We start from the raw sequence: 27,289 nt of genomic DNA, 5'->3' as shown, positions 1-27,289 counted from the left end.
TTTCTATACCTTTTGGAAAGACATTTATAGTTGGGATGTGCAACTTAAGTCATAGAGGATATCAGTCACTCAATCTTTGTTGTGTGTGTGTGCGCACGCGTGTGCATGTGCGTGTGCGTGTGTGTGTGTGTGTGTGTGTGTGTGTGTGTGTGTGTGTGTGTGTGTGTATGTGTTTGGTGTGGTGTGTACCAATACTCGTGTAGTCTCGCACATATATGTCTGTCTCCACACAGCCTATTAAGTCAGGCTAGTACAAATATTGACTATTTTCCATAAACCTACACAGAATGCTAATTTCCCTGAGCCCTAATTTCAACACCTATAAGATAGATAAAGATAAAACTTGCCTTGTGCAAGTAGTAATAAGTGAATTGGTGAATGTAAAGATTGTGGCAATTAAGAAATAATACTTTATGTTCAGTCAGAAGGTTCAACAGGGAGCACTGACTGCCACCAAACCTGATGACCTGACTTTGACACCTGGAACTCACAAGATAGGAGGAGAAATCCAATTCCCTCAAGTTGTTCTCTGACTTCCACCTGCATGCCGTGGCTTGTGTGTGTGTGTGTGTGTGTGTGTCTCAAGCACACACACACACACAAAAGAAGATAGATAAAATGTGAAAAATTTTATTTTCATAAATTTTTTATTTGTTATTAATATACATGTTTTTAACATGAAAAAAATGATGCCAGGTTACTTGGGAAATAGTCTTCAAAATGAATTAAATTTGTAGTGAATCTAAAACTGCTCTTAAAGTTAAAATAGGCACTGTCTTAAGAAGTCAACTAAGAAGCAACTTTTCTTTTTGTCCATGGGGAAAAAAAGAGCTACCTAGAGGTCAGTCACATAGTAAGGACCCTGGAAATTAAATTAGATGGACAGATGTACGAGACGCCTGGAACGTAAGGGGCACAGTGCAGTTTGCTTCGGGACATTTCAAGAGACTTGGACTTTCATCTTATTATTGCTGCTTTTTCCTGCCCCCTTTTGGAAAACAATCAGTGGATCAGAAAAGGTGATGTATTCCACCTTTCTCTTCAAAGCCGATCACTGAGTATGACCGTGAGGAGCAAGTCGGGTTGTTTTTGTTGTTTTCGCAACGCTATTATAAACCCATTTTTGCAAAGCCTTTTTATTTTTTTGCTTTTCTACCAAATGTGTTTTAGCAAATTAGGTACCTGTTTAAAGATCTGTATTTCCAAAATATACATCTGTGTTACTGAAGTTTAATAAGATTAAAAAAAAAAAAAAAAGCTAATGGTTTACTCTTTATTTAACTGAGCTGATAGATCATTGACAAGTTCTCCACCAAGAGAGTTTATCATTGCCAAGTGAGCTTTATTCATTCAACACATACTAATTGGATGGTACCCAGAACCATATTAGCTCCTGCATTGCTGATAACTCCTCGCTCAGCTTTCTTATTGATGAAAAGACCACACAAAGGGAACTGACTCAGTTAAATACTTTGTTGTCAAGCATGTAAATATGGGGGTCACACTGGGGCTAATTATTCTAATAGCTACTTAGTCTCTGTTTTTCTAGCTCATTCTAAGATGGCCAACTCCTCTCATCATCTCTATTATGTGCTAGGCTAATTTTGCTTAGTAATGTATACTTTCTGTTTTGAGGGTGAGCCTGGATCACCTGGAGCAGCCGGGGAAAGTGGACTACCAGGACCTAAGGTGGGTGGAGAATACAGTCAGACACAGTCATCCTCTGCATGGTTCCTACAGGGTCATAAGCTGTCACAGTTTGTAAATTGTTCTTCTGCTTGAAGTTGGCTAGAATGTTCTGTCAGTGATATAACATGCTGTCATAGAACTTCGTAACTAATGACCAAATTAGGTCTACAATTGTCATTAGCATTAGACATGCAGGAAAAAGAAATAGGACACAGGACTGTCTAAAACCTTCCTTGTGGGGTTTGAGGGTGGGGGTGATGGCTCAACGGTTAGGAATGCTTGGTGCTCTTGCAGAGGACTTGAGTCCAATTCTCCATACCCACATAACATCTCACACCCCTCCGTAAGTAACTCCACATACATACATGTAATCAAAACACCCATAAAACAGTCCTAAAGAAATATATCTTGTGGTATAATTAACTAGCATAAGAAAGCTTTCAAAATTACTACTGTCATTTTACCCTTTAATAAAACGTGAAACTATAGGTCATGTTCACACTGCCTAAAATGTACGTATTAGCAAAGTCCCACCACAGATGATGATCACAGAGCTGCGATGGCTTTTTCTCAAGATTTGGCCACCTTCAGCTTTGACACAGCATGGCCAGTTAATCAGACAAAGAACAGAATAAAGATGTGGTGTGTTTAGAATTTAAAAATGGATATAGTTTGAATTACTAAGTAGGGAAAAAATGTAATGAGGATATTTTTTTGGATTGCCTGTTTGCTTGGTTTCTTGAAGAACAAATGAAACCGTTAAATCAAAAGAGATTGGTGACAGTTTAGTTTAAGCCACACAGACAGACAAATCCCAAATCCTTTGATGAGTGAACACCCCTTGAAGTACAAAACTGATGTCTAATCCCATCAGCTGTGCTGGTGTGGGTCTGTACCCACAGATGCCTGTCAGCTGATTTTACACTTCACGCTGCTATTTAGGTGCTGTGGGCAGACCTAAAACACACAAACTTGCCCTTTCTTTTGTCCTGGAGGAGAAGAAAGAAGATATTCCTCCTGGATTCCTTCTGTCTTCTTCCTCTCTCCCTCTTTCGCACTTTACCAAACAGCCTGAGGGCAGGAGTTAAAGCCTGAGAGTATTCCTGGTGCTGTTCCTCTGTTGCCTGGCAATGCGGCCCTCAGAATGGCCGTTGAGTGGTGCAGGTCACTGGAAATGCAGAAAGCCAGGGGACCAGGATGAGTTCCAGAGAATGAAAAGAGTTTCACCTCCGAGCTTGCCTCTAAGTGGCTTTTCTTTCAAGTTGGTTTTCTTTTTTCCACAATCATCTCGTTACACCGTTTTGTTTTGTTTTTTTTTAAAGCGGTCTGATCTCATAGCAACTCTTATTCAAGCTTCCCATCAGGAAATATCATAATGCACAGACACTTTATTACATTTCCTCTCTGCTCCCTGCCCCTTTCCTAGGGAAAAGGGAAAATGCAGTGCTCTTCAGAGAATAGTTTCGGATTTTAGGCTTTGTGTGTTCCTGGTTGCCATTTCTAGTAGGAACCTTACAGACTAAAGCACTGTTCCATTCCACTACCTTGATCTGCAATACATTACTTACTAAAAGTTATGGAATTGATGATGTCGTCAGGGGGTGCAAGTGCTGCATTGAGAGCTTATGATCATGTCCAAGAATATAGGCCATGCCAGAACTGTACCAGAGGTCAGCCCTGAAATAGTTCATGCATCCAAACATGTCTTTAATAGACAGCTTTATGGAAGGACATGCTAGCCCCCTTATTGATTTGGAGTTTGAGAGATATCAAGGTGCCTTACCATTGTTCCCCCCCCCCTTAGTGTCCCAGCCCACTCCTGGGTAACTTTCTTATGTACTGAAGATGTCATTATACTTACAAAAGTAAGGACTCAGGATTAAAGTGAGTACTGGTTTCTGGACAGAGTTCTTCTGGGTACTTTTGCAATCTGTTTTGATATAAAAATTAAAGCCACGGTAGACCGCGCCCTGTATCATCCACTAGTGCATTCAGTGCGTGTTCCCTATCTGCCTTGCCTGGTATTGCTTTACTAGCTAGCTCTTCACTAACACCTCACAATCTCTGTTTTTGTGCTCAGGGAGAACCTGGAAAAGAAGGAGAAAAGGTAAAAAAAAAAATTGCTTCTGCCTTTGTTCATCACACAGCTTCTCCAAAGCTACACCCAAACTGAACAAGGTGGGTGAGAGGATGGATGGGTAGAGAGATGGACAGATGGATGGACAGATAAGTGGAGATTCAGGAGGAGGGAGTAAGTGGTCCTTGGCTTGTCTTTCAGACTGCCAAATAGTAGGGAGATATATGTTTTTTTCCTTCCTTGCAATGTTTGAGTTTGGGGTTGAAAGGAAGGGTAGAAAGGACAAGCACTGCATGCCAGGCTTTATAGGAGCTTTCCCAAGCCCCTAGCCCTGTTTTAAAAAAAAATGTACTACATACTCACTGATGCCATTCTGATATCTACTAAACATCTGCAGCTCTCTCTCTCTGAAGACTCTAAGTAAAAGGTCAATGGGCTACAGGTGTTTACCTGTACCAATTATCTAGAAGTGACTCCACAAAGAATCCTCATCAAAACCAGGAAAGACGACCAATGGAGAATGGGGCATTGTGGGTTAATCCCTTAGGTGCCTTCAGTACTCCTTGCAGGCCTGCTTTGAGTTTTCAGACTTCTGCTGTGCATGGTGCTGGTCATAGACAGGTTCCCACCACTACCCCTGCCAGTGGTGTTTAGGTGTGTCTCCAGAGTGGAGAACTACCTGGATACTACGACACGTTGTGCTCTTCCTAAGTGATAGTCTTTCTGACAAATACCATAGCCTTGGTTGCAAAAGAAGCTCATTAAAAGATCAAGAAAGCAGTCCTCCATTTAACTGTATTTTTTTCGGCCTTGTACAGCAGAAGGAAGGCAATATAATGTTGGAAGAGCAGCAAAATAGCGGTGTGAAAGGCCATTCCATTCGTGAAGGGATAGTCAAGCTCTTTACTTCACAACTGCTCTGAACCCCCTTGACGAGGTTTCCCAGAAAGGAGATTGGCATTTTAAAGGGGTTTTCAAGACAATTTCTAGAATGCATGCCACCTACTGACACTGCCTATACACATGACCAGTGTGCTTTATGATATCAACTGAGCTCACGGTGATCAACTTGAAATCAACTAGTCATCAAATAACTGTGGAAATTGGAGAGACAGCAATGCTGGCACCCATCTTGGGTTCATATAAAGGGGCTTTCCCACATGTAGAGTATCTGTCACTCCCGACAGGCACCTCAGCAAGTTGAGTTCTTGTTTGTTTGAAATGGTAGAAGGAACTTTAGAGGGGGCAATTGAGTATCTTTCTCTTCTATTTTCTCACTCTTGAAAGCCACAACAAGTCCCTCTCTTAATTCATGAACATGTTTATGTGGTAGAAAATGGCCTTTCCTGGAGTTAGAGGAAAGAGCTGCCCAGCATAGAAACACCACAGACACCAAGGAAACAATTACCTCCGACAGCAAGGACTGTTATTTTGGGTGAAGGGGATGCTAGCATGCTTTGAGATGCTCAACACAGTATATGACTTGGTTCTGAGAGTTGCATGGTTTATCTTTATGCTCATATTACCCAAGAGAAATTCAGTGCAAAGAGCATTGCAGTTGCCTGCTGAGTGCCAGCGCCAGTCTCTGTTTTACTGAATCTAAAATCCATGACATTTCCTCTCTAGCATTCTATAAGGCTTAAATTAAAGCTTTCACAGTTCAGCAGGGCAAAGCACAGAGATAAAGTGAAAACTTTTCCCATTTTACTGCCTGTGGGAAGGAAAGAGATGCCACTGAAAGAACGGGGAATTAACCAAATAAGCACACATCCCCTGTGGTGGTTTGAAAATGCTTGACCCAGGGAATGGCACTAATTGGAGGTCTTGTTGGAGAAAGTATGTCACTGTGAGGGGTGGCTTTGAGGCTTCTATGTTCAGGCTCATTCAGTGTAGGATGAAACCTTTCTCATGGCTCCCTGTGGATCACAATGTAAAAGTCTTGGCATCCTCCAGCACCAAGTCAACCTGCCTGATGCTGTGCTTCCCATCCTGATGATAACTCACTAAATGTCTGAAATCGCAAGCCAGCCCCAATTAAATGTTGGCCTTTATGAGAGTTGGCCTTAGTCATGGTTTCTGTTCATAGCAATAAAATCCAAACTAAGACATCCTCCTACCTCAATTTACTATGATGTAGGAGAGAAGTTATCTAATCAAACTATAAAAATTCCCTTTTATGAATGTCATCTGTGGTGCCCCAAGTAGATAATTACTCAGTCCACAGGCTTTGGAGGCCACGGCATGCACTTCGCTTTGGAGCCTTTGTTGGTTTGACATCAAATAGAATTTAGACAGCTAGTAAGGAAAAGCATTTGACATGGTCTGGAGAAAAACTCAGAAGTAGCAAACAGAAATGCCGTGGCACAGTGTGGGAAGTGTCAAGAGAACATTGCTATGGGGAGCTTTGGATGGGAGGGGGAAACTTGATGTCCACGTCAACTATGAGAAGGTTGACAGGTACGTCACTGCTTTGTGTTAATACTGTGGTGTTTAAAAGGACTCAGCCATGCTCAGTGTAATAACAGTAATTGTATTGGCATCAATCAGCTGGTCAAAGAGAGTCAATTGGCTCTCTGAACAATTACAGTAGACTGTAACGGCAGGTGTGTCTAAAGGAGAATTCAATGGAGAATGTCCTCTTCCTAAAGTCTCCAATATATTTAAGTGTGTCACTTTGTCCTCTTCTCAGGGAGATGCTGGAGAAAATGGTCCCAAAGGTGATACAGGAGAAAAGGTACAGTCTTATGAAATACGGATGGGTGTGTGCACGAGCAAGAATATTATCGAATGCATATGGAGTGGGGAGATGGGAAGGACAGGGTCAGAGAGAAACAACCCCGATTAGAAAGCAATTCCATATAAAAAGTGATTGTTCCATAGCTTATCCACAGATTTAAGGATTCCCAAAGCAAAATGGCTCATCAAAATTTCTAGAAAATAGGTAAATTTCCAACAGTAAGTCTTTCAAGCTGTAAACAAACTCATGTGTCAGTGTGGTTCGTTCTAATTTTAGAAGGAAGTATATTGGTAGAGGATAAAAGTTGGAAGTCTAGCCTTAAGTTAATAGCATTTGACTGCAGTGTTTATGTCAGGAAGTCTGGATACCATTCGTCCTCTGAAATCTTCCCCCTCCTTGGTCTTTGAAGCACTGGTTAGCATTTACAGTGCACGCTTCCTTCTCTGGTCCATCTCTGTTTCCTCTCCTTTATCCCACCAGTCTGTCATGACGGTGTTTGCTCAAGTTTGTGTTTTGACATCTGTGACATCACAACGCTGTGACATCAAAAGCATATTTTCCTTCATCTGCACCATGTGTTCAGAGCCGGGAAGACCACTCTTTAAAGAGCTGAGTATGGAATCAAAGTAGATGTACTTTAGTGGGAAGCAAGCGAGATAACTGACAAAAGACAGCACTACTCATTCATCCTCACAGAAGAGTGGGGCTGCTCCATTTTGAAAATTATGACTGTACAGATGGATAATGGTTAGTCATAAAAATATGCTCATAAAGTATATAGAAAGTTATCTTTCTCCATCTCATAAATATTAATACAAATATGGCATTGGGTGGAAACAAATTAATGTCACTGAGGAGCAACTGCTGGTATTTGAGAAACAGTTTGAGTGTAGGGTAGCTTCTCAGTTTCTCGGAGACCAGGTTGTCTCAGCCTCCGCACTGTTGATAGTACTGACTGGATAATTCTTCACTGTGAAGCTGGCAGGTGAATCTCGGCCTCCAGGTTCTATGAATTACCTTAGCATCCTTGTTTTAGAGCTGCACCTTTCCCCTGGCCAAATGTGAATCTTGAGCTGACGTCAAATACGACGTGGAAATGTTTAGTGCTAAGAAGACCGTGGGTACCCCTGGCCACTTAAGGATCAGGGTTCGAAACACTGGATATGTAAACCTGGATGGTGGCTTATTTAGTTCTTATCCTGTTGTCTAAAAGCAGAGATCCACCAGATGGCTCTGTAAATTAATATTTTAGGTTCTGTGGGCCACATAGTCTCTCATGCAACTCCCTGGTTCTATTGTTGTGGCATATTTCAGCCACGCAGAACATGCTAAACAAACGAGCGGAGCCATGGACAAAATAAATTTTATTTCTGGGCATGATGATTTTGGTATTATGTGGTTTTCATGTATTTTGTAATATTCTTATTTTGACTTTTTAAAAATCATTTTAAAATGTAAAACTGATGCTTAGCCCAGTCTTACAAGTATCCAGCAAGATTTGACTACAGTAGGAAGCCTCTGCTTAAGACAAAGGAAATACTGTACACAGAAGGCAGTTCCTTCAAACAACAAAATAACATATAAAATGTTGAACTGCACCTATGTGAATTTCAATAGACTGCTTTATGCTTTAGAAGAAGTGTTTTTAAAACTTTGTTTTTGGAACACAGGCCAGTAATTGCTTTACTCACATAGGTTTTGAAATTTAATTTTGTAATAGTAAAACAATGTTTTTTTTCCTTGAAAGGACCCAAGTGGTCTCAAAGGAATGTTGTTCCTACTTTATACATTAATGCAGATCAGTGGCCACACTGACGCACACATCATAAACTCTCAATAAATACTAACTGTCCCTACCACGTGGAAATTAAAATCAACGACATGGTTGGGTTTTTTTCTTTTTCTTCTCTTTTCTTTTTTCTTTTTTTCAAGTTTTACTGCTCAGCTGAAATTAAGTACAAGAAATGCCTCAGTTAAAGCGGAAATCGTTTCTATAAACTTTCAATGGTTCTAAACAGGGGATTGTAAATAGCAACCCGTAACGTGTATAATATGTAATCCGACCTGCAGCATTCGTCCCAAGAATGTAGTGATTGGAATATAATTTTTGATGTGTTTTTTAAACATTTCCTGCTCCTGTCATATAATTTGTTTCCAGCATGTTGGAAACACGCTTCTTGTGGCCTTTGTCTTCAGTATGTGAGACTCATTCATCACTTTCCAACTTGCAGGGGTTAAAATCCAAGCCTTTTTTTTTTTTTTTTTGCTATTGATGTAATAAATTACGTCATTGACTGATTCACTTTAATGGATTTTTTCCCCCTTTTGATCCAACTCTGCACATTCAGATGGTAAAGCGATCTGAGCCTTTCCAGACTGGTCATCTGGAAATGCTGGGGACTATAAAACCACTGGCTGGGCCAGGGCTTCTATGTGGCCAGCAACACAGTACGCTCAGCGTAAGGACAACCCACAAAAGCCTGATTTCAATCACATGTAAAGTTACTATGGAAGCTTCCTACCCTACTCTTTGGAGTGTTGAGTCTGACCACAAATGTTGAAATGCACTTGTTATCCACCGCAAGCAGGTATCGCCTGCTACAGCACACCCACCGAAGGATAGTGGCATCCAGTCCTGTGTAAGCACTGGCTCATTTAGCGTCTTGAGCTCAAGCTTCTGGCCTTTGACAGGGCCTGTCTGATTTGCACTCACCCCCACTCGGAGGCCTGTTTCTCGGGTGACTCCCGGGCAGTCGGCACCGGGCCCTCCCTAATGCTGCCCACGCCAGTTCTCTGTCTAGGTGCTTGCTTTCTGCTTTCCTCTTGCCAGCATCTCAACTCCACGGCTCCATTTTCTAGTCTTCCCTCTGAAGCTTGGATTTATAAGTCGTTTCCTGGGAAAGCCCTTTACTCTCCCAAACTGCTTAGGTCATCCCCTGTATACGTAAATGGCACTCTAATTCTATTCATAATAGGCACTGTACTTTACTTTCTTTATTGACTGAACACTGAGCTCACTAGAAAAGGAACAAACAAACTCAAGCCCGTAGGATACTGTCTAGTTTAAATTTTAGTTAGTATGATAAAATCCCCTGACAAAACAAATTAAGGAGAAAGGTTTTATTTGGCTCCTGATTTGAAATTATAATCCATCGGTGTGGGTAGGTGAAGCCTTGGAGCAGCAGGTCACAGTCCACGTGCAGTCAGGAGCAGAGAGCGATGAAGGAGCGAGCGAGGGCTTACACTGACTCTTGTCTCGCCTTCCCATGCCTTCCAAGGCTAGTCCATGAAATGGTGCTACCCACATGCCGGTGGGTCACTCTACCTAAATTAACCCATTTAAGAAAAATCTTACCTATCTAAACAATTCTTCCTTGAAGCTCCTGTCCCAAGTGCTTCTATCTTGTCAAACTGATAAAACTAACCATCACAACTTGACACCCCAGCGCATCGTTTTTAAACTGTAATCTTTCATTCTTTGTCCCCAAAGTCAAACCAAAAGCCTTATGATGTCAGTCTGATCTAGTCCCAGTACTAGTCAGGGTTCCTGGAACATTGTTATAAGAGAATAAATGCTGTTTGAAAACTAAGTTTTCTTTTACTTGCATAACTTCATAGTTTCATTGAATGGCAGAAAGTTTCTGTAGCCTACATTTGTTTATTCGGTCTTTATTAATATATACATATTTAATTACTTGCTGTTCGTGACTGAAAATGAAATAGAGTAAAATCGCTGGGTATGGTAGCACATGCCTTTAATCCCATCGCTTGGAAGGCAGAGGCAGGTAGATCTCTGTGAGTTCAAGACCAGCCTGGTCTGTGGAGTGAAACCAGGTGTGTGTGTGAGGGGTGGGAAGCAAAATAAAACAAAATATCAGTAAAGTCAAGTTCACTTATCTTATCAAACTCTTCCATCCGTGGCTTACCCCACTGACTGATGGCGTGTGTATAACCCAGAGACGGAGGGCTGGTCCGACTTCCACTCTGAGGACAGGATGATAAACAGCCCGGCTTTGTTTCAGCTACTCAGAACACTATCCCTACCACCAGTTGCCTGACTCTTAAAAGTTACCGAAATTCCTAGAGATTGCACTGTTCTGAATCTTTAAAAAGATCATCCATGAGAATCAGACTGAGTTGTCCATCAAATGAAGCCGCTCAGATTTCCACAAGTAAACCCGCCTTTCACAGGCTGGGACTTTCCTTCCCATTGGGTTTCTGTGATGACAAAACCTAGACTTTATTCTCGTACAATAAGTTACCCGAACACTTCGAATTAAAATTCTGGGGGTAAAAAGACCAAAATTAATACAAGCAGCTACCTTTCTTTTACACGTTTTCTCTAACCTTTGTGGTCCATTGTCAAAATGATAGAAACCAATAACCCTTTCCTTATTCTAATAAAAGGAACTAATGGGGAAGGATGGCTGAGGAAGCTCATAATTCACCCCACTTGTAGCCGCTACAGAGGGGGAGTGGCCATGCCTTCCCAACTGCATGAGAACTTAATGTAAAAATAAGAAAGGAGCTTCGCAAGGCCAAATTGTTTTTATTAATACAAAGGTCATATTGTGCAAAATATTGCGAACTGGTTCGTTGATGTTGATAGGTCCCAGACTTGGTGTGGTAGAAATAGAAACAAGTATTATTTTCTTCGCCACATTTATTACACACACCCCCCATTTGGAACTCATCTGAATGCTAATGGCTGGGAAGAGGAGACTCATTCATACAATATTTAGAGTCCGAGTCTTTGTTTAGCCACGTTTTAATTTTTTCTTGGGTAATGGCAATTACAGATGTCAAAGCAATTCACATGTGTACTTTTTTTTCCTCAACAAACTTAATTTATTGTTTCCTTCTCCTTCCTAAGTCCTCTTCCCCCCTTTTTTTCTTTCCTAAAGACCCTTTTTCATTTTGATCCTTGACTGCTGACCCGATTTGGAAAAGAACTGTTTTGTTTTGTTTTGTTTTGTTTTGTTTTGTTTTGTTTTGTTTTGTTTTGTTGTTGTAGACAGTTGTTCCCCCATTCCCCATGTGCATGTTGAGCATATTCTGTGCTCAGACACAGAATGCAAGTAGAGGCAGGGTCTGTCCTCTAGCAGCTGGCTGGCTGCTGACAGCCAGGACGATGGATGTGCAGGTGACATCTACAGATATCACAACACAAGCCAGTGCCAGACCCAAGCAAAGCACAGAGCTATACAGTAGGGTGTGCTCACAGCAGGTCATGGCTGGGGTGAATCAGAGAGAAAAGCCATGTAAACCAAGACCTAAACCAAGAGACATGCCATCGTGGGAAAGACATGAGCAGAAACAAGGAAAGGGACCATGTACCGGTCAGTGCACAGGAGCCGGAGGACTCTGTCTGTCTGTCTGTCTGTCTGTTGAAGAAAATGATGATCAGTTTCTGGATTCTAGAAAAAGGGAACAGAGCCCCGAGGCTGCTTGAGTATCTGTGTAGATGACGAAACTGAGGGACACACACTTCTGCTCTCCCTCCTCTTTTCTTTTCCTTGAGAGTCATGAATGGCCAAGTCCCCTCCTTTTTTTGTTCCTTTCGGCACGTCCGTCGCCGTAGGATGGAGAGGTCTTGAATGAGGTTGAAAATCAAGGCCCTTTGCTACCTCGTTCACAAACAACCACCTCACCTCTTCCCCACACTCCTGTCTGAGCTGGCCCTGCCCTTATGAGAGTGTGCTTCATTCTGCATGAAATCTGCATCCATCTTTGTACAAACCAGATTCCTCTCGAATAGCCAGTCCTTTACCCACCTCTGTATCAGGACTAACAACTCACTAAAAACCTTAAAGGTGTTTCAAAGATAGAAACCTTTTGGAACCTATTAACTTAGCAGGCCACTGCTTTCCACCAACCCAGACAGCATCTGAGGCCTCTAGAAAAGCTTCCCCCATCTGGCTGTAACCACCTCTCTGATGTACCCATCAATGTATTTTAAACATGCTTTGATTTATGACTTTCCTTGTTCTGAGGACCCATAAAGCTTCAAGAAACTGCTTCCACATTGGAACATGAAGTTTGGGGTACCCTAAATCTGTATCCCTGGGCATAGCCACTCAAAATGGCTCCAGAATGAACTATCTCTTAATCTCTTTAAAAAGTTAAAAGTCAGATCCTCTCTCAAGATTCTTTTAGCCCCTCCACGAATTCCCATTGCCCACAAGTCATCATTCAACCTGTCTCTTCCCGGTGACCGAGTTACGGTGCAAGGACCGGAAATCAGGGAAAGGCATGTCCATGCTTCACGGTGGAAACAATCTCCTCTGCAGCATGGCTTCTGCAACTCAGCAGCATTAACCCTTTGACTTCACCTATTGAACCTTGACCTTCCAAAGACCAAGAAGGGCAGGAACTCCCTATGAATGATAGCCAGTGACGTTAATAAATCCCAGAAGCTGAGAAAATGGACTGGTTCAAGTCCCTACATTTATTGCTTCAGAATATATTTTTAGTATCCTATTAAGGAATAGGATACTAAATGCTCAGTGCTTGTGTAGTTTTATTTATTTCAAGGAATATAGATTCTTCATGGTTGGCATTTAAAGTAACCCCATGATTTTAAGCAGGTCACAGTTTCTCTTAGATGTCGATACCATATAATGGCTGGGCCCTTAGTCATAGAGTTCCTCTGATCATCCATGAAGCTAATGGCTGCCTATGTATTTGTGATGCTTCTCTGTACTCATGGCATAACCTCTCATGGGTTTCATTTTAGGGTGACCCTGGATCGTCTGCTGCAGGAATTAAGGTAACTATAGTCCTGCATGTGTTTGTACCATGGAAATCATGGTCTTGACTTAAAGAGTCTGGTCCAATTCTCTGGCAACAGAGAATGTGTCTCCACACATATTCCAGATACAATAGGGAAATAGCAGGCAGCCTTAATAGGAGGGCTTACCTTCTCTCTCATATTTCCAAGAAATATATTTATATGTGAGTACTAGGCGAGCTCATGGCAATTTCCATATGTGTAGTGTGGTGGAGAATAGAAAAATGATGTTCACAAAATACACATAATTGAGTAGGAGGTTGGATCATTCCTGAAGAACCACCCAAAGGCCTAGTGGTTTTCAATGTTTCTTCTAAGACTGCACATTTCATATTTGGTTTTCTTTGGCCAGGGAGAACCTGGAGAATCTGGTCGTCCAGGGCAGAAGGTAATGTCTCTCTCTCTCCTTGGAATGCCCTTTGCATCAGTCCATGGCCAGTGTTTCACACCATTGTCATCTGAGAATGAAGTGTTCATTGTGCAATGGTGCAGTTTTCCTGCTTTGCACCATGTCAAAACAAACTCTGTATGGACTCAGCTGTCTGAAACTAACAAACCTTGACTGAGTTGGAATGCCAGCTAGTTGTCTTGCATGCTTAAAGGTGATCTGCATGTTTCTGTCTTTTCATAAGAAGAAATGAGTGTGCACTAAACCGTCTCAATGGAGAACGATTCTTCCTCCTCTTCTTATCATTGCTGAGGCTTTTCTGCTGACTCATGTGTGACTCTAACCTGTGCCATGAATGTTGCCCTATGGAAACTAAACTCACTAAGGAAGTAAATGTTAATTAGCGACATTAGCCATACTGGTTTCACTAAATGAGTTATGAATATGTTAAATTCATCACTTGTGCTTCTGTACTGAATATGTTTACACTCGTTTTGCCATCAGAGTCTGAGGCAGGAAGCCAATGTTAGCAGTGTCTCAGCTGAGCGTCTGAGTCTCAATTCCCAGGATAGCCAAAGCCTCACATAACAGATGAAGGAAGATGTGAATTCCATGAAATAAATTCCCTAGAACCATGGCCTTTCCTTTGTGTAGTGGTGGCTGATGTTATAGAATATGTATTAGGACATAGAATACACCTCATCAGCAGAGAGAGAAAGATAACAAATCTTATTATGGTGGTAATTTAGGTTTAGAACCTAAAGTCTAGAGTCTGCGGTATTTATTGGTATTCTTGAAGTCATGGAGAGAGCTATCATTTAAGCACTTGAGATGGAAGTAATTTCTAAGAAGTTTTTCATATTTCTTAAACATTTCTCTAATCATTTTTTCTCTTAAAACCGAGAAGCTCAGAGTTTTGATTCATCAGCTCAGCTCCAGGCAAGACTGAGAGTCCAGCAGTGCTCTCTGCAACTCTTACTATTCTGCTTCTTGATCTTCAGTTTCCAAGTTGACTTCAAGAATCCACATAAAATATTTTAAATGAATGGGTTTTAATAATGCCCAACCTCCTCTTCCTGGCTAATCTGGAGCAACACAACTTCGCTCTCTTCGCTAGTAGCAGATACATAAAGCCAGTCACACAGGTTACTCTTCAATGTGTTTGGGTGAAATGTTTCAAATACCTTTTGGGGATGCACCTTGGGTGCCACTGTGTTCTTTCTGTGGCTCCTCTCACTGGTGATAGCTTTCCACAACCATGCCCAGCCTTTCTCCTTAGGCTGATTTTTCTCTTTGAGAAACTGCTCAAAAGAAAATCGAAAGGATTTTCTTCCTCCTCCTCTTCCTCCTCCTCTTCCTCCTCCTCCTCTTCCTCTTCCTTCTATAGGATGGTCACAGACAAGGATGAATATCTGAACATGCTAATTTTTCCCCATCACAGACTTTTTTTCATGAGTATCATAGCAGACAGCCCCCTCTGACCTTTCAAAAAGAAAATGTTGGAATTACTAATAATAGAGATCCATGATCTACTTTGTTTTGAAAAAGCAGCTGATCTTTTCAAATAACACGATCGTGGGGTCCCATAGTCTTTAGAAATTAATGATTTGGCTTAAATGGCTCTCCAAACTTGTGATTTTCTCTAAAATAAAATATCAGCAGGAGCCAGGCTTGGTGGAATATACCTGTAACCCAGCACTTGCAGCAGGAAGACCTGGCATTCAATGCCCACCTGCCTTACTTAAGGAGAGCTTGAGTCAAAGGAAGGGAGGGGCTGGTGAGATGGCTCAGTGGGTAAAGGAGCTTGCTGCCAAGCCCGATGACCTGAGTCTGATCCCAGAACCCACAGGTGGAAGGAGAAATGAATCATGTAAGAGTTGTCCTCTGTCTTTTATACACACACACACAGAGACACAAAATAAACAAATAAATAAATAAATAAAATAGGCAATTTTTTGTAAGTAAAGGAGAGGAGTGTACCTACAAAGCCTCTTGTATGAGCTCCACTGTCTCCACAGCACAGGAACCAAATTGACTGTGAGTTGCTTGGCAAAATACTGCATTATTCTAGTTATTTATAAAGATAATCTAGATTTATTCTGGACATTTATAGCTAGCAGGTAGAAACACTGGGTTCTCTTTGCATTCTATCAAAGAATAGATGTAAATTACATTGAAAGGAGCTTTTGTCTGGGTTGATAGTGACCTGAAACAAAAACTACCCTTTTATTAAAGTGTAGCTCAGATTCTGACCTCCCTGACACGCATCTCCTTTCCACCATTGTATGGCTGCCTCTGTCTAGTATCAGATTTTGGTAATAACTTCCTGAACACTGAAAGCAGGATTTCCGTGTTTGCTGATTAGAGTTAAAAGCAGCAAAGGGAGCCCAGCGTACTGTCAGTCCCGATAGCATCCATGGCAGTTTCACACCAGTGCAGGGCTGGGCGGTGATGTTCACACCAGTTCCCGCATTCAGGGGTGTTCCCAGAAAAGTGTAAGGTAGAACACGACCCAAGACAAGGATGGTTGAGCCTTTCTCTGAGATCCTTCCCAGTGTCCGTCTAGAATACTATCATTGTGGAGGAGTCAGTTCCTCCCACTGTTTCTCTTGCAGCTTCAGCAGTAGTGTGTGTGTGTGGTTGACATGTGAGTTGGGGGTCACATGTTGGCTTGTCAGGTCTCTGTAGATCCGTAAAGTATGAATTGTGTTTCACCACACAGCTCGGTCTCACCTTTCCTAAAAGTATGCACTGTAACTCTGAAGAAGTATATGGCTTGATTCTGCATCAGAAGGGGCCCTTACCAATGAGCTGTGTAGGTACGCAGGGCCACGCCAACAGAGCCCCAGGGGAAGAAGCTCTCAGGCTGGAGAACAGAGAGTTAAAGTAGAAGAAAAATAGAATCAGAAAATAAAACAATAATCTGACTCTTAAGACTCACGTCTAACACATTCGTCTGAGCCATGGCATAGACATGGAAGGCAGGGTTAACTAAGACCCTGTCTTGTAGTTGGTGGCTAAGCTTGCCTGGATGTACAGATAAAGAATTCTTTAGAAAGAAATGTCTACTAAAAATTGGTGGTGTTCCATAAGGGCAACATTAATGATATTACCATTTCTCATTATGTTAGCTAAGAACAGGAATTAAATACAAACATGGAAATGTAAAAGTCCCCAACATGCAACATTTATGAACAACCACATGTACCATATGCATTCACACATAATGTAGTCAGAGACTGAACATCTATCATTTCACATTTCATTATCTTGTGTGTTATCCTCCATAATTTATACATTTTTCTCATTAGAAAACATTGTATGTGTTAAGCATGTATACATGTGCATATAATTTGTTTAAAGTGGCTAGCTATGTGGTCCTTTTAATTTGGTAGGGAAAGGAGTGGTAGAGATTCTTATTGGAAAATAATATTATAATCTATTTATTTCTACACATGCTTCAGATGAGTTATCATCATAAGAGTTTGGGAAGACTTAATCTCAAGTGTTATTGGTTGTATATTCTTGTGCAGTTTACTGTTTTCAAAAACTTTATACTCTTTTAAAGCAAAAGATAACTTTCAGTAAAATATGTATGCAAGCCTTATCTGTTAGGTCCTTTTAATGTGACTGGTTAAAGGGTAAATGAGAAAAGCAATATATTGCGCTGTGACTATGTGAAGTTTCATATTCCTAGACATGTCTTGGGATGGAATGATAAAGAAGTTCGTATTCCTTTCTTCTCTAGTTTAATTTCATTGAGTGCTTTTTCTTTTGCATTCCTGAAATACCTTCAAGAAGTGCCAACAGAGACACCACCTCTCCATTTTGTCTTATCACTCAGCTTCAGAAAATCTCTAAAGGCTTAATATTCTAACACCAGCATGAATTCTAGCTCCTCCTCATCTGAAAGGGCTGACCGTGGAGATGGAAGATCCAGTTGTTCTGAGTGGCTTTTCTTGTGTTAAGGAATATTCAAGGGCCAGCAAAATGGCTCAGCAGCCAAAGCCCTTGGCTAGCTAAGCCTTATAACCAGAACTGGACCCTCAGAACCGACACAAACATGGAAGGAGCAAAACAAACCCTCAACAATGTCCTGTGACCTTCACACATGAGCTATGGCGGGCAAGCGCCCAAGCACAATGATAAAAGAAAAGTCATTAAAAATTAAAGATTATGGAAGCATTTAGGCTACAGAACATGCCTCCTCCACCTACCCTCCTGGATCCTCCCCATCTGTAGAACTGGCTGCCATCTCTCTGACTGGCCATTACAAAACTCTGTGGTTATTTACCTTCAGCGGCACTTCCACAGATAATAGATAACATTTCATGGCAAATGTAATTTTTTCCTCATTCCTTTGTCGTTGATAAAGTTATCCTCATAGTTCACTTCAACAGAATTTTTAAGCACTGTAACCTCTTGTGCTTAAAATAAACATAGACAATTCTGTGAAAATGAGAAGGTTTAGCCTGTCTCCAGTGTGCCTACCCAGGGTGTACCACTTAATCTCTGACCTGTACTCAGGAACAGCTGCACGGTACCATTAGCTCTACACTGCTAAGCAGGGTCACTGTAACCCAGCAATTGTCAGGAATATAGTCTGGAGCCAAGTATATTCTTAACCGTTTGTTTGACTTCTCATTCTTCAGGAATGAAAAGGAAATCTTACTATGCTTTTAAGTGAGCAATATCCTTAACATGCACTCTTTTCCTATAGCCATCTATCTGTTCATCCAACAGTCTCTCCATTATCTAAGCAGGGAGGACCCTGGAATCGGGTGCATTATTGAAGCAAGCAGCTCCGATAAATCCTTGGCCAAAGGAATAGTAAATGCTGTCTTTCCTCCTTCCACTCCTCTTCCTTGCCATCTGATAGAGATGCCACTGGGCAGTGGACTGCAGGAAGAGGCAGGTGCCTGAAAACCCTGCCAAGTGCCCAGAACTGAGAGTCTACTGAGCTGAGTAGTCTCATCAAACTAATTACTCCACTGGAGTCCTTGTATATGTTTCCTTTTGTGGAAGCTCTTCAGCTGGGACATTTGCCATGTTTTTCTCTGATCCTGTGACTGCGTAAATGTCGCTCTATAATGCTGTGATTTTCCTGTGTAGGGTGAACCAGGGCTGCCTGGGCTGCCTGGACTTCCGGGGATAAAGGTAAATACTCCACTGACAGACTTCCTAGAACTATAATTACGAGTCAACTACATTGGAGGAAAATATAGGGGGGGGAGGGTTGAAGTGAATACAGGTTGTTAACAACTCTGAAGTTGTTTCAGTTGGTTGACTTTTTAATTGAAAATTGAACACGGGTGTTTAAAGTTGACCTTTGCCGTCTGGACTGTGTATGCCACTGCTGCCTCTGTTATGCATGCCCCCGAGATGAAAACAGTTTGCATTTCAAGTGAAATCATGCGAGGTTTTTAAAGTCTAGAAAGAATATCTCTTTACTTTTAATTGTTGACTTCATTTCTAAAATCCTATCAAATCCTGGTCCAAATTCACCTTAGCATCCCTGTAAATCACTCAGACAACCAGGAAGTTGCTTCTTCCTTAGAGTAACGCCTCTAAGACACCTTGCCTCCACCTCCTGTCAGCCACTCTCACTGAGAAACAGAAACCACATTGCTAAAGTGTTTTAACTCAACACATGAGCTTTCCACTTAAACTCTGTATGCCTATTCAAATAATTGCTTAAAGTTCAGGATTAAAACATTGTTTTCAGATATAAATTTTTCCCATTAATTAATTAATTTACATCACAATATCAGTCCTCTCTCTCCTCCTAGTGCCCCCTCTCTCACAGCTCCTCCCTCCATCCCCCCTGCCTTCTCCTCTAAGAAGGGGGACCCCCCCCACACTGTCTATCACCACCACAGCACATTAAGTCACTTCAGGACTAAGCCACTTAAAATGTTAAATAATTTTTTTTTTAATTTTTTGAGACTTTTCCTGGGGCAACTACTAGACTTAATGTTCTATTACCTTAGCTATAATTATTTCTTTAGAATCAATTTTATATGAATATTACCCAGAAGTGACAGGAAAGCAAGTATGTCTCCCGTTCTTCAGTTCTGTGTGCTATGTTATAGTGTGGTAAATGAAGTTAGTCTGGCTGAAAGCTCTATGGTGTTTATAATATTTATAGGTGATAAATACACAGAAAAAATATGTCTTCAAACATAATCCACACATCAAATGAGGTACAAGAAGAACAGAGGAGTGGCCCCTGGTTCTGGAAAGACTCAGTGTAGCAGTATAAGACAAAACCAGAACAGGGAAGTGGGAAGGGATGGGTGGGAGAACAGGGGGAGGGAAGGGGGCATATGTGACTTTCGGGGAGTGGGAGACCAGAAATGGGGAAATCATTTGAAATGTAAATAAAAAATATATCGAATAAAATTTTTAAAAATTAAAAAAAAAAAAGGAACACACACACAAAATAAATATGTCTTCTAGATTTGCACTCAGAAATCCTGGTTCCAGTATTTTGTTAGTTTTTTTCTAAATTCCTATAAAAAGTTCAGATTGTCTTAAGTAGATGTTCTAGTCTGACTCTTGGATAGAAAATGCACTCTAAGAAGTGTTTGCCAAATGGTCAAAGTCACTTACCTATCATTTGCTGTTTAGCAAGAATAACTTCCTAAGTTGATATGAAAGTTCATATTACTTGGCTAATTTATGACTGTTCTATAGTAACTCCCATGTGCAAAAAAATGACAGTTTTTTATAAGTGACAAGATCATCAATTTTTAAATGATATATGGACGTGTGTCTGGGCATTAATTAGAGCCTGGTGGCATTACAAATCATAATGAAGACATTTGAGGCAAAGGACGTTAGAAGGACAGAGAAGTCCCTATAGTAAGAATGATGGCTTGTCAGGGTGCAGGCTCAGTTTAGGAGAGCCCAGGGCTCCGAAATCCATTTGTCCCTTCTCCTGGGCTTTAGACGCCTTCTTGGTCAAAAAGAAAGCATTATGTTTCCAAAGTGTAATGCAGATAACGTGAATGCTTTCAATAGCTACCATATTTGTTATCCTTGGCTTGCTTCAATGTTAAATGTCTACACTGACTCTCTGTCCTAGTCACCCATGACTGACCGATTCAGAAGGTCGTGACCTCTTGAGATGGAAGGGTTCATTGTAACTTGCTACCTCTAGTAAGTGCTTGAGTTCCCACAGCCTGAGAAGGGGCTGGAAATACTTTGTTGAGGTTGTGTGGCTCTGACACTGCCATCCTGTCCCTGACAAGTGACTGCTCTGTCAGTGAACCCGTCAGATGGCAGAATCTATTATTCGCTAGAGATGTTTCTCTATGTAATGATAATGCCACGGTTGGGCCACTGACTGATGTTTGAGATCCATCGTGAGCTCCATTTTTTGGTTTAATATGGTTTATCTTCTCACTGTAGTTCAAGTGAAAGATAAGCTTTCATTATAATGTAGCAAGTGCTAAATGTAAGTAAATAATTTTGGAGAAGAAGACCATGTAAGCACATTAAGGTAGTTAGTATTCACTGTATGTTCATCAAAGTAGACTTAACATTTTGTAATGTCACTTCGTTAACTTGGGACACTCCCTTATTAATTGAATTTGCCTAATTCTGCTAAGGTAGCAAACTGCAAGACAGTTAATTCTCATTTCATAGTTTAAGTTAACAAGATTTAAAATTAAACCCTTACTACATGTGACTCTAGGACCTGTGGTAACTAAAACATCAGTCTCCATCTTAGGCCCGTGTCTTTCTTTTATGCTTTGGAGATATTTCCCATTGCTACCCGTGTCCTCCATGTCTGCCACTACCAGAGAGAGCATGTGTATGGTATCCGTTATGTCTAAGGCATGGAGGAAACCATCCATTACATACCAGGAGAGCTTTGGCTCAACACCTGTTGCTCTTGGGGAATTAGCTGGGAACTTAATGAGCACCCACATGCCTCCCGCAGCTCTTAGGGACGTGAACCAAGTGCCTAAATACAGGCACCAGACTCGAGGCTATCACCTCGGTGTTCCGCTCTGAGAACAGTGCTAATATTGGAGGCCTACATAAAGGAAGTCACTAAGAACAGGCATGACTTCATTTCAAACTGCTCCTGAGCTTCCTGCAGTCATTTGAAAGTCCTCTCACCATGTGGAAGGCATTTGGAATTCCTATTTCATGCATTCACGGTTCATATAGTGTCAAGATGTTCAACTGGGAAAATTAAATTATGTACAATGTACCATGCAAAAAGTGATCTTCTGGAATAGGATTTGAGCTTAGAAAATTAGTTTTATGAACAAGCTTTCAAAAATGTCGTTGTTTCTCTCTTTTACCCCTCAAGTATCTTCATGGATAAAAATGATTGGGCCTACCTTTTCTGATATCAGATAAGAGGGCAATACTCTAAGTTGTTATTTTTGAAAATTGTATTCTCAACACTCATCTTGAAAAATATATTTTTAATGCAGTCTTATGGTTCCATGCCCCCATAAATAGGCAGCATTGACCAGGAACCCTAGAGCAAATCAAATCAAAGCCTTTTCTGGTGCTGTGACTCAGGGCAAGCTTCATAATCTCTCTGTCCTTCAGTTTTCTCACAAGAACCAACAGTAAACATAGCACCGAGGTCTATGAGAATAGAATGAATGAATGAGTGAGTGAGTGAGTAAATGAATGAATGAATGAATGAATGAATGTGTGCATGGCTCCTGAAATGTCTCCCAGCATAAAGCAAGTGGCTGTTGTTGCTTTTTCTCTCAGGACAGCTCAGAATATTGGAAATGTTACTTATGCACCCATTCAATATAGAATTTCCTCATGTAAATAATTTTAACCTACACCTAGTTATATGCTATATAAATAAAAATTAGGGATCCTCCCTTAAAGGGATGAAGGAATGAAACCATTAAAAGCACAAAGATCGCCCATCCTCCCCACCTCCTAAGTGTATTCTGGGAGCAAAAGGCAAGTGTGTACAAATGTCTTGAGGATCCGAGATGTCACTGTGAACATTCTCCTTCCTGATTGTTCACAGGAAAAGAAAAAGGCAACTTGACACGTCCCGGGTCTGCGACCTCACTTGGGATGTTTGTTTTCAGGTCTATCCATGTACCTGATAATTCCACAAAGTTGTTTTTTCTTGATGACTGATTGATTTTCCACTGTGTAAATGTACCATATTTTCATTAGCCATCATCTGCCAATGGACATCTAGGCTGTTTCCAGTTCTTGGCTATTGTGAATGGAACAGCAGTAGATGTTGATGAGCAGGTGTCATATAGTGAAATAGAGAGTCCTTTGGATAGATGCCTAAGAGTGGTATAGCTGGATGGAGTAGTAAATTTATTTCCAGTTTTTTTAACACTCTCCACACTGATTTCCACAATGGCTGCACAAGTTTGCACTCCCACCAACAGTAAGTGTCCCCCCTTCCCTCTATCCATGATGTTTGTTATCCCTTGTGTTTGGCTGTTCTGACTAGGGTAAGATAAAAAAAAATCTCAAAAAGTAGTTTTAATTTACATTTACATTTCATAGCTAAGAACGTAGAAAAGTTTAAAAACTAAGTCTCAGTCATTTGTCTTTCGAGAACTCTGTTTAGTTCCATGCCCAGTTTTTAATTGGGTTGTCTGTTTTCTTAATGTTTAGGGGTTCTCTTTTGCTTTAGTTCTTTGTATATTCTACATTGTAACCCTCTGACAGAGGTATTGGTGGTCAAGATTTTTCCTCCTTCTGTTTCTTCTCATTCAGATAATGGTTTGCCATATAGACACTATTAAGTTTCAGGTGGTTCCTTGTCAGTGGTTGGGCTTGAGCCCTGCACCCTCAGGATCCTGGTCAGATTTCCCTTTTCTGTGCCTTTCCTTTTCTTTCCCTACTTTCTGCCCTATCAGACTTAGGATATCAGGAATTTGATCCATTTGGAGTTGAGCTTTATGAGTGTAGGAACTCACTGAGTTTCATTCTTCCACATGTAGGTATCAGTTTGAGTGGCAGTATTTGTCTAGTTGAAGATGTTGTCTCTTGTCCTATGTGTATTATTGGCCTCTTTGTCAAAAAAAAAAAAGGTCAGGTGACTGAAGGAGTCTAGGTTTATGTGTGGATCCTCAGTTTTATTCCATTAACGGGTATGCTTGTTTTGATGCTAATGCCATACTGTTTTTATTACTGTAGCTCTATAGTAAAATGTAAAATTTGGCACACTGATACCAAATCAGGGTAGCAGGGTTGTTGTTGTTGAAGATCATTTTGACTATCCTGGATCTTTTATATTTCCATATGAAAGTTAAGATATTTTTCAGTGCCTATGAGAAATTGAATTGAAATTATGATGTATTTTATTGAATACAGATTTTATTGAAATAGATTTATTGAATCTGTAGATTGCTGGTTATAGGATGGCCATTTTAATAACATTAATCTTACTAACCCATGAGCATAGGAGGTTTTTTCATCTTCTGGTATCTTCTTCTATTTTCTTTATTCAGTCTTGAAGTTTTCATTGTACAAGTCTTCATTTTCTTGAGTAAATGTATTCCAAGGTATTTTTGAGGCTCTTGTGAATGGGATTCTTTCCTTGATTTTCTCTTCAGTATATTTATCATTATATGTAGGAAATATGCTGGAGTTCCTCGAGTTGATTTTGTATCCTACTACTGTTCTGAACTGTCTTGCCTAACCCAAGATATTTTTCACAAATTTTCAATGCTTACTTTTATCTTTCAAAAGATAAAAGTAGTTTACTTTACCATATTAAGAAATCAAGTTTTAAGTAGACAGGGAAGATATATTACAGCAGATATTATATCACATCAGAAGAAGCTATTTAAGTAGCAACTATATTTTCCAGGTTCACCTTTCCTTGAAGCTTAATAGTTTTACTCTGGCTTCCACATTAGTGAAAATCAGGCAATCAAATCAAGAACTTAAAAGAGGCAGAAGGGTGGAAGGTGGTTAAAAAAAAAACTTCCTCACATCATAGGAAAGTCCCCTTAACCTAGAAGCAGTTTTCAGGGGGTAGACATTGACTTGGCATTCTCAAGTGCCTGCCTGGTGCTCTGTGAGTGACAAAGGTTTCTTCAGAAGCTGATGGAGATGAATGAAGTTCAGCCCTCAGAAACATCACCACATCTCAAAACTGGCAGAGATGAATGTGGAGGTGTAAAATTCACAGGGGAAAGGAAATAAGATGTCCTCCATAGACACTTCATTATTGTTGCTTGTGACTACTTCCCATCTGCACAAACCCCACTGAAGACGTGAGTAACTCGAGGCCCATCAGGAAACTCATGCAACCAGAAATCAGAGATTTTTAGTAGCCATAGTGAAACCTCCAACCATGTCCTTCATGATGCAGCTCTGTTAAGACACACACACACATACAATCACACACACAAAAACCAGAACAAAATCAAAATGACAGGTTTGTGGGGTTTACATGAATCTGCTATTAAGTTGCTCATTTTCAACAGAACTAAAATGTTCTAAATCTAATTTATACTAAGATTTGATCCTTATGAGAAGTAAGTGTTTTAGGAGCAAACTCTACTTCAATTTTATTTTATTTTATTTTATTTTTTATTTTATTTGTCTCCTCAATAATTTCAGAAATTAGTCATTACCAAAACTGGCTGCCTAGCAGTTCTTAGTATAACAAATGTTTTTGCTGTAATTCTCAAAAGCAGGTATCATGCTGACTTGAATTCTAATTAGCCTTTAAGCAAGAAGAACACTGTATGGCTAATGTATTCTGTGTCAAGACACATTAATCAACATTATTGGGAATGCTTTTAGCACCCAGGCACATCAGCACATATTTTTCAAACCCCGTTGTACTATTTTTGGGGACAATGAAAATCAGATCTGTTCAGGAATCATGAATATCAGGGAAACATGACTAGGTCTAGAGAGAGTTTTTAGACAGGTTAAGAAAATGATATATTTTACTTCTCTAATTGATAATGACTTATAAAAATAAAGTAAATAGTAGTAAATGAAAAACCAGATATTTTTCTGGGAGTGAGAACTAATCAGTTAGGACTTTCTGGCCACCATTCTGCCTAACAGATGGTATATTCTGGAAATCTATATGGAAACATCTGGCAAGCCATTTCTGTATAAATGAAACTGCCTCTCTGCTACCCCCATCCTGCCCTTTTTCATTGGACTGACAACCCCTGCTAAGTATTTGTTGGTTCCTCTCACCTTTATAGAGGATATCCTAGTGACCATTTAGAAGGTAGGGTGCGGCCATGAAGAGATATGTCCCTGCCACTCTTAGAAAGTCAGTTAATGTTTTATTATGGAATTCTAAGACTTCATGAAATCTTTAGCAATCATTTGATTTCAGAAAAGTCATGTTCCTAAAAATTTCCTAACTTTGCTTTGTGTTTTTGTAATATAGATGGGCAGAGGTTGTTAGACATGGTTGTTGTCAAGGTTGGTGGACATGACTGTAGTAGTTGCTGGTCTTGTGGTTGATTGTAGTGGTTGTTGCTTTCATGACTGGTGGGAATGCTTGCAGTAGTTGTTGCTCTTTTGTTTGATTGGTGGACACAACTGTAGTGATTGTTGGTCTTATAGGTGAGCATGATTGTAGTGGTTGTTGCTCTTGAGGTTGGAAGACATGATTATAGTGGTGGTTGTTCTCATGGTTGGTGGACATGATTGTAGTGGTTGTTGCTCTTGTGGGTGGTGGACACGATTGTAGTGATTGTTGCTCTTGTGGTTGGTGGACATGATTGTAATAGTTGTTGGTCTTGTGGGTGAGCATGATTGTAGTGGTTGTTGGTCTCACGGTTGACTGTAATGGTTGTTGCTCTGGCAGTTGGAAGACATGATTATAGTGGTTGTTGTTCTCATGGTTGGTGGACGTGATTGTAGTGGTTGCTGCTCTTGTGGTTGGTGGACATGACTGTAGTGGTTGTTGCTCTCATGGTTGGTAGACATGACTGTAGTGGTTGTTGCTCTCATTGTTGGATACAATTGTAGTGGCTACTATGGTTTCTTTCTCTGTTTCCCATTAGCTTTTATGTGGGAGACTTCACATTTAAGTTGCTATTACAGTGAGATATTTGGAGTGGTTGTTTTTTGTGGGCAATAGGTAGTAGTTGAAGACACTGACTACAAACAAAATATATCTTACTCAAAATTAAACCAGAGACATTTTATTCATTGTTAATTAAATTGCATGCTGTATGAAATAAAACCTAATTTTGCCAAATATAACCAGAAAAAAAATGTAAGAATGATCACAACGGTATGTAGAGGTCCCCCTCCACTCCAAAATCTCTTTAATGTCAGGCTTAAAAGACTACAGCTGTATTCCCATCAACATGCCAACATTAAGTTTCTAAATCTATTGTTTGCCATGAAGTATTTTATACACTTCAGATAGGTAATTAGACAAAGAAAAGTTATAGTAGTTTATTCCAATAGAATTGTTGATATTCTTTGATATAACTTCCAAGCTCCTTAAGTGACTGTGTCTAAAAGGTTAGATCTCAGACAGAACCCGAAACCACATCACTCAGATGCTGAAGGACAGAAGCCAGCAGTCTTTGCATGTTCTGAGACAGTCTGTCCTTTAAGCCCTCTTCAGCAGTCTAAGGTCAGGGTTTCCCT

General features: G+C 40.5%; 1 protein-coding gene across 1 annotated transcript in view; it reads left to right on the top strand.

Annotated features, from left to right (window-relative positions):
- Col25a1 (collagen type XXV alpha 1 chain) overlaps positions 1–27,289 on the top strand; it is a 397,132-nt gene that overhangs the window by 315,927 nt on the left and 53,916 nt on the right. Inside the window, exons 13-18 of the mRNA XM_052179247.1 lie at positions 1,636–1,689; positions 3,770–3,796; positions 6,456–6,500; positions 13,240–13,272; positions 13,646–13,681; positions 18,794–18,838. Coding sequence (XP_052035207.1) covers positions 1,636–1,689; positions 3,770–3,796; positions 6,456–6,500; positions 13,240–13,272; positions 13,646–13,681; positions 18,794–18,838 — 240 coding nt within the window. The remainder of the gene's footprint in view (positions 1–1,635; positions 1,690–3,769; positions 3,797–6,455; positions 6,501–13,239; positions 13,273–13,645; positions 13,682–18,793; positions 18,839–27,289) is intronic.

Source organism: Apodemus sylvaticus, chromosome 4, assembly GCF_947179515.1.
Source record: "Apodemus sylvaticus chromosome 4, mApoSyl1.1, whole genome shotgun sequence".
NCBI lineage: Eukaryota > Metazoa > Chordata > Mammalia > Rodentia > Muridae > Apodemus > Apodemus sylvaticus.
This window is presented reverse-complemented; position numbering and strand designations above follow the sequence as displayed.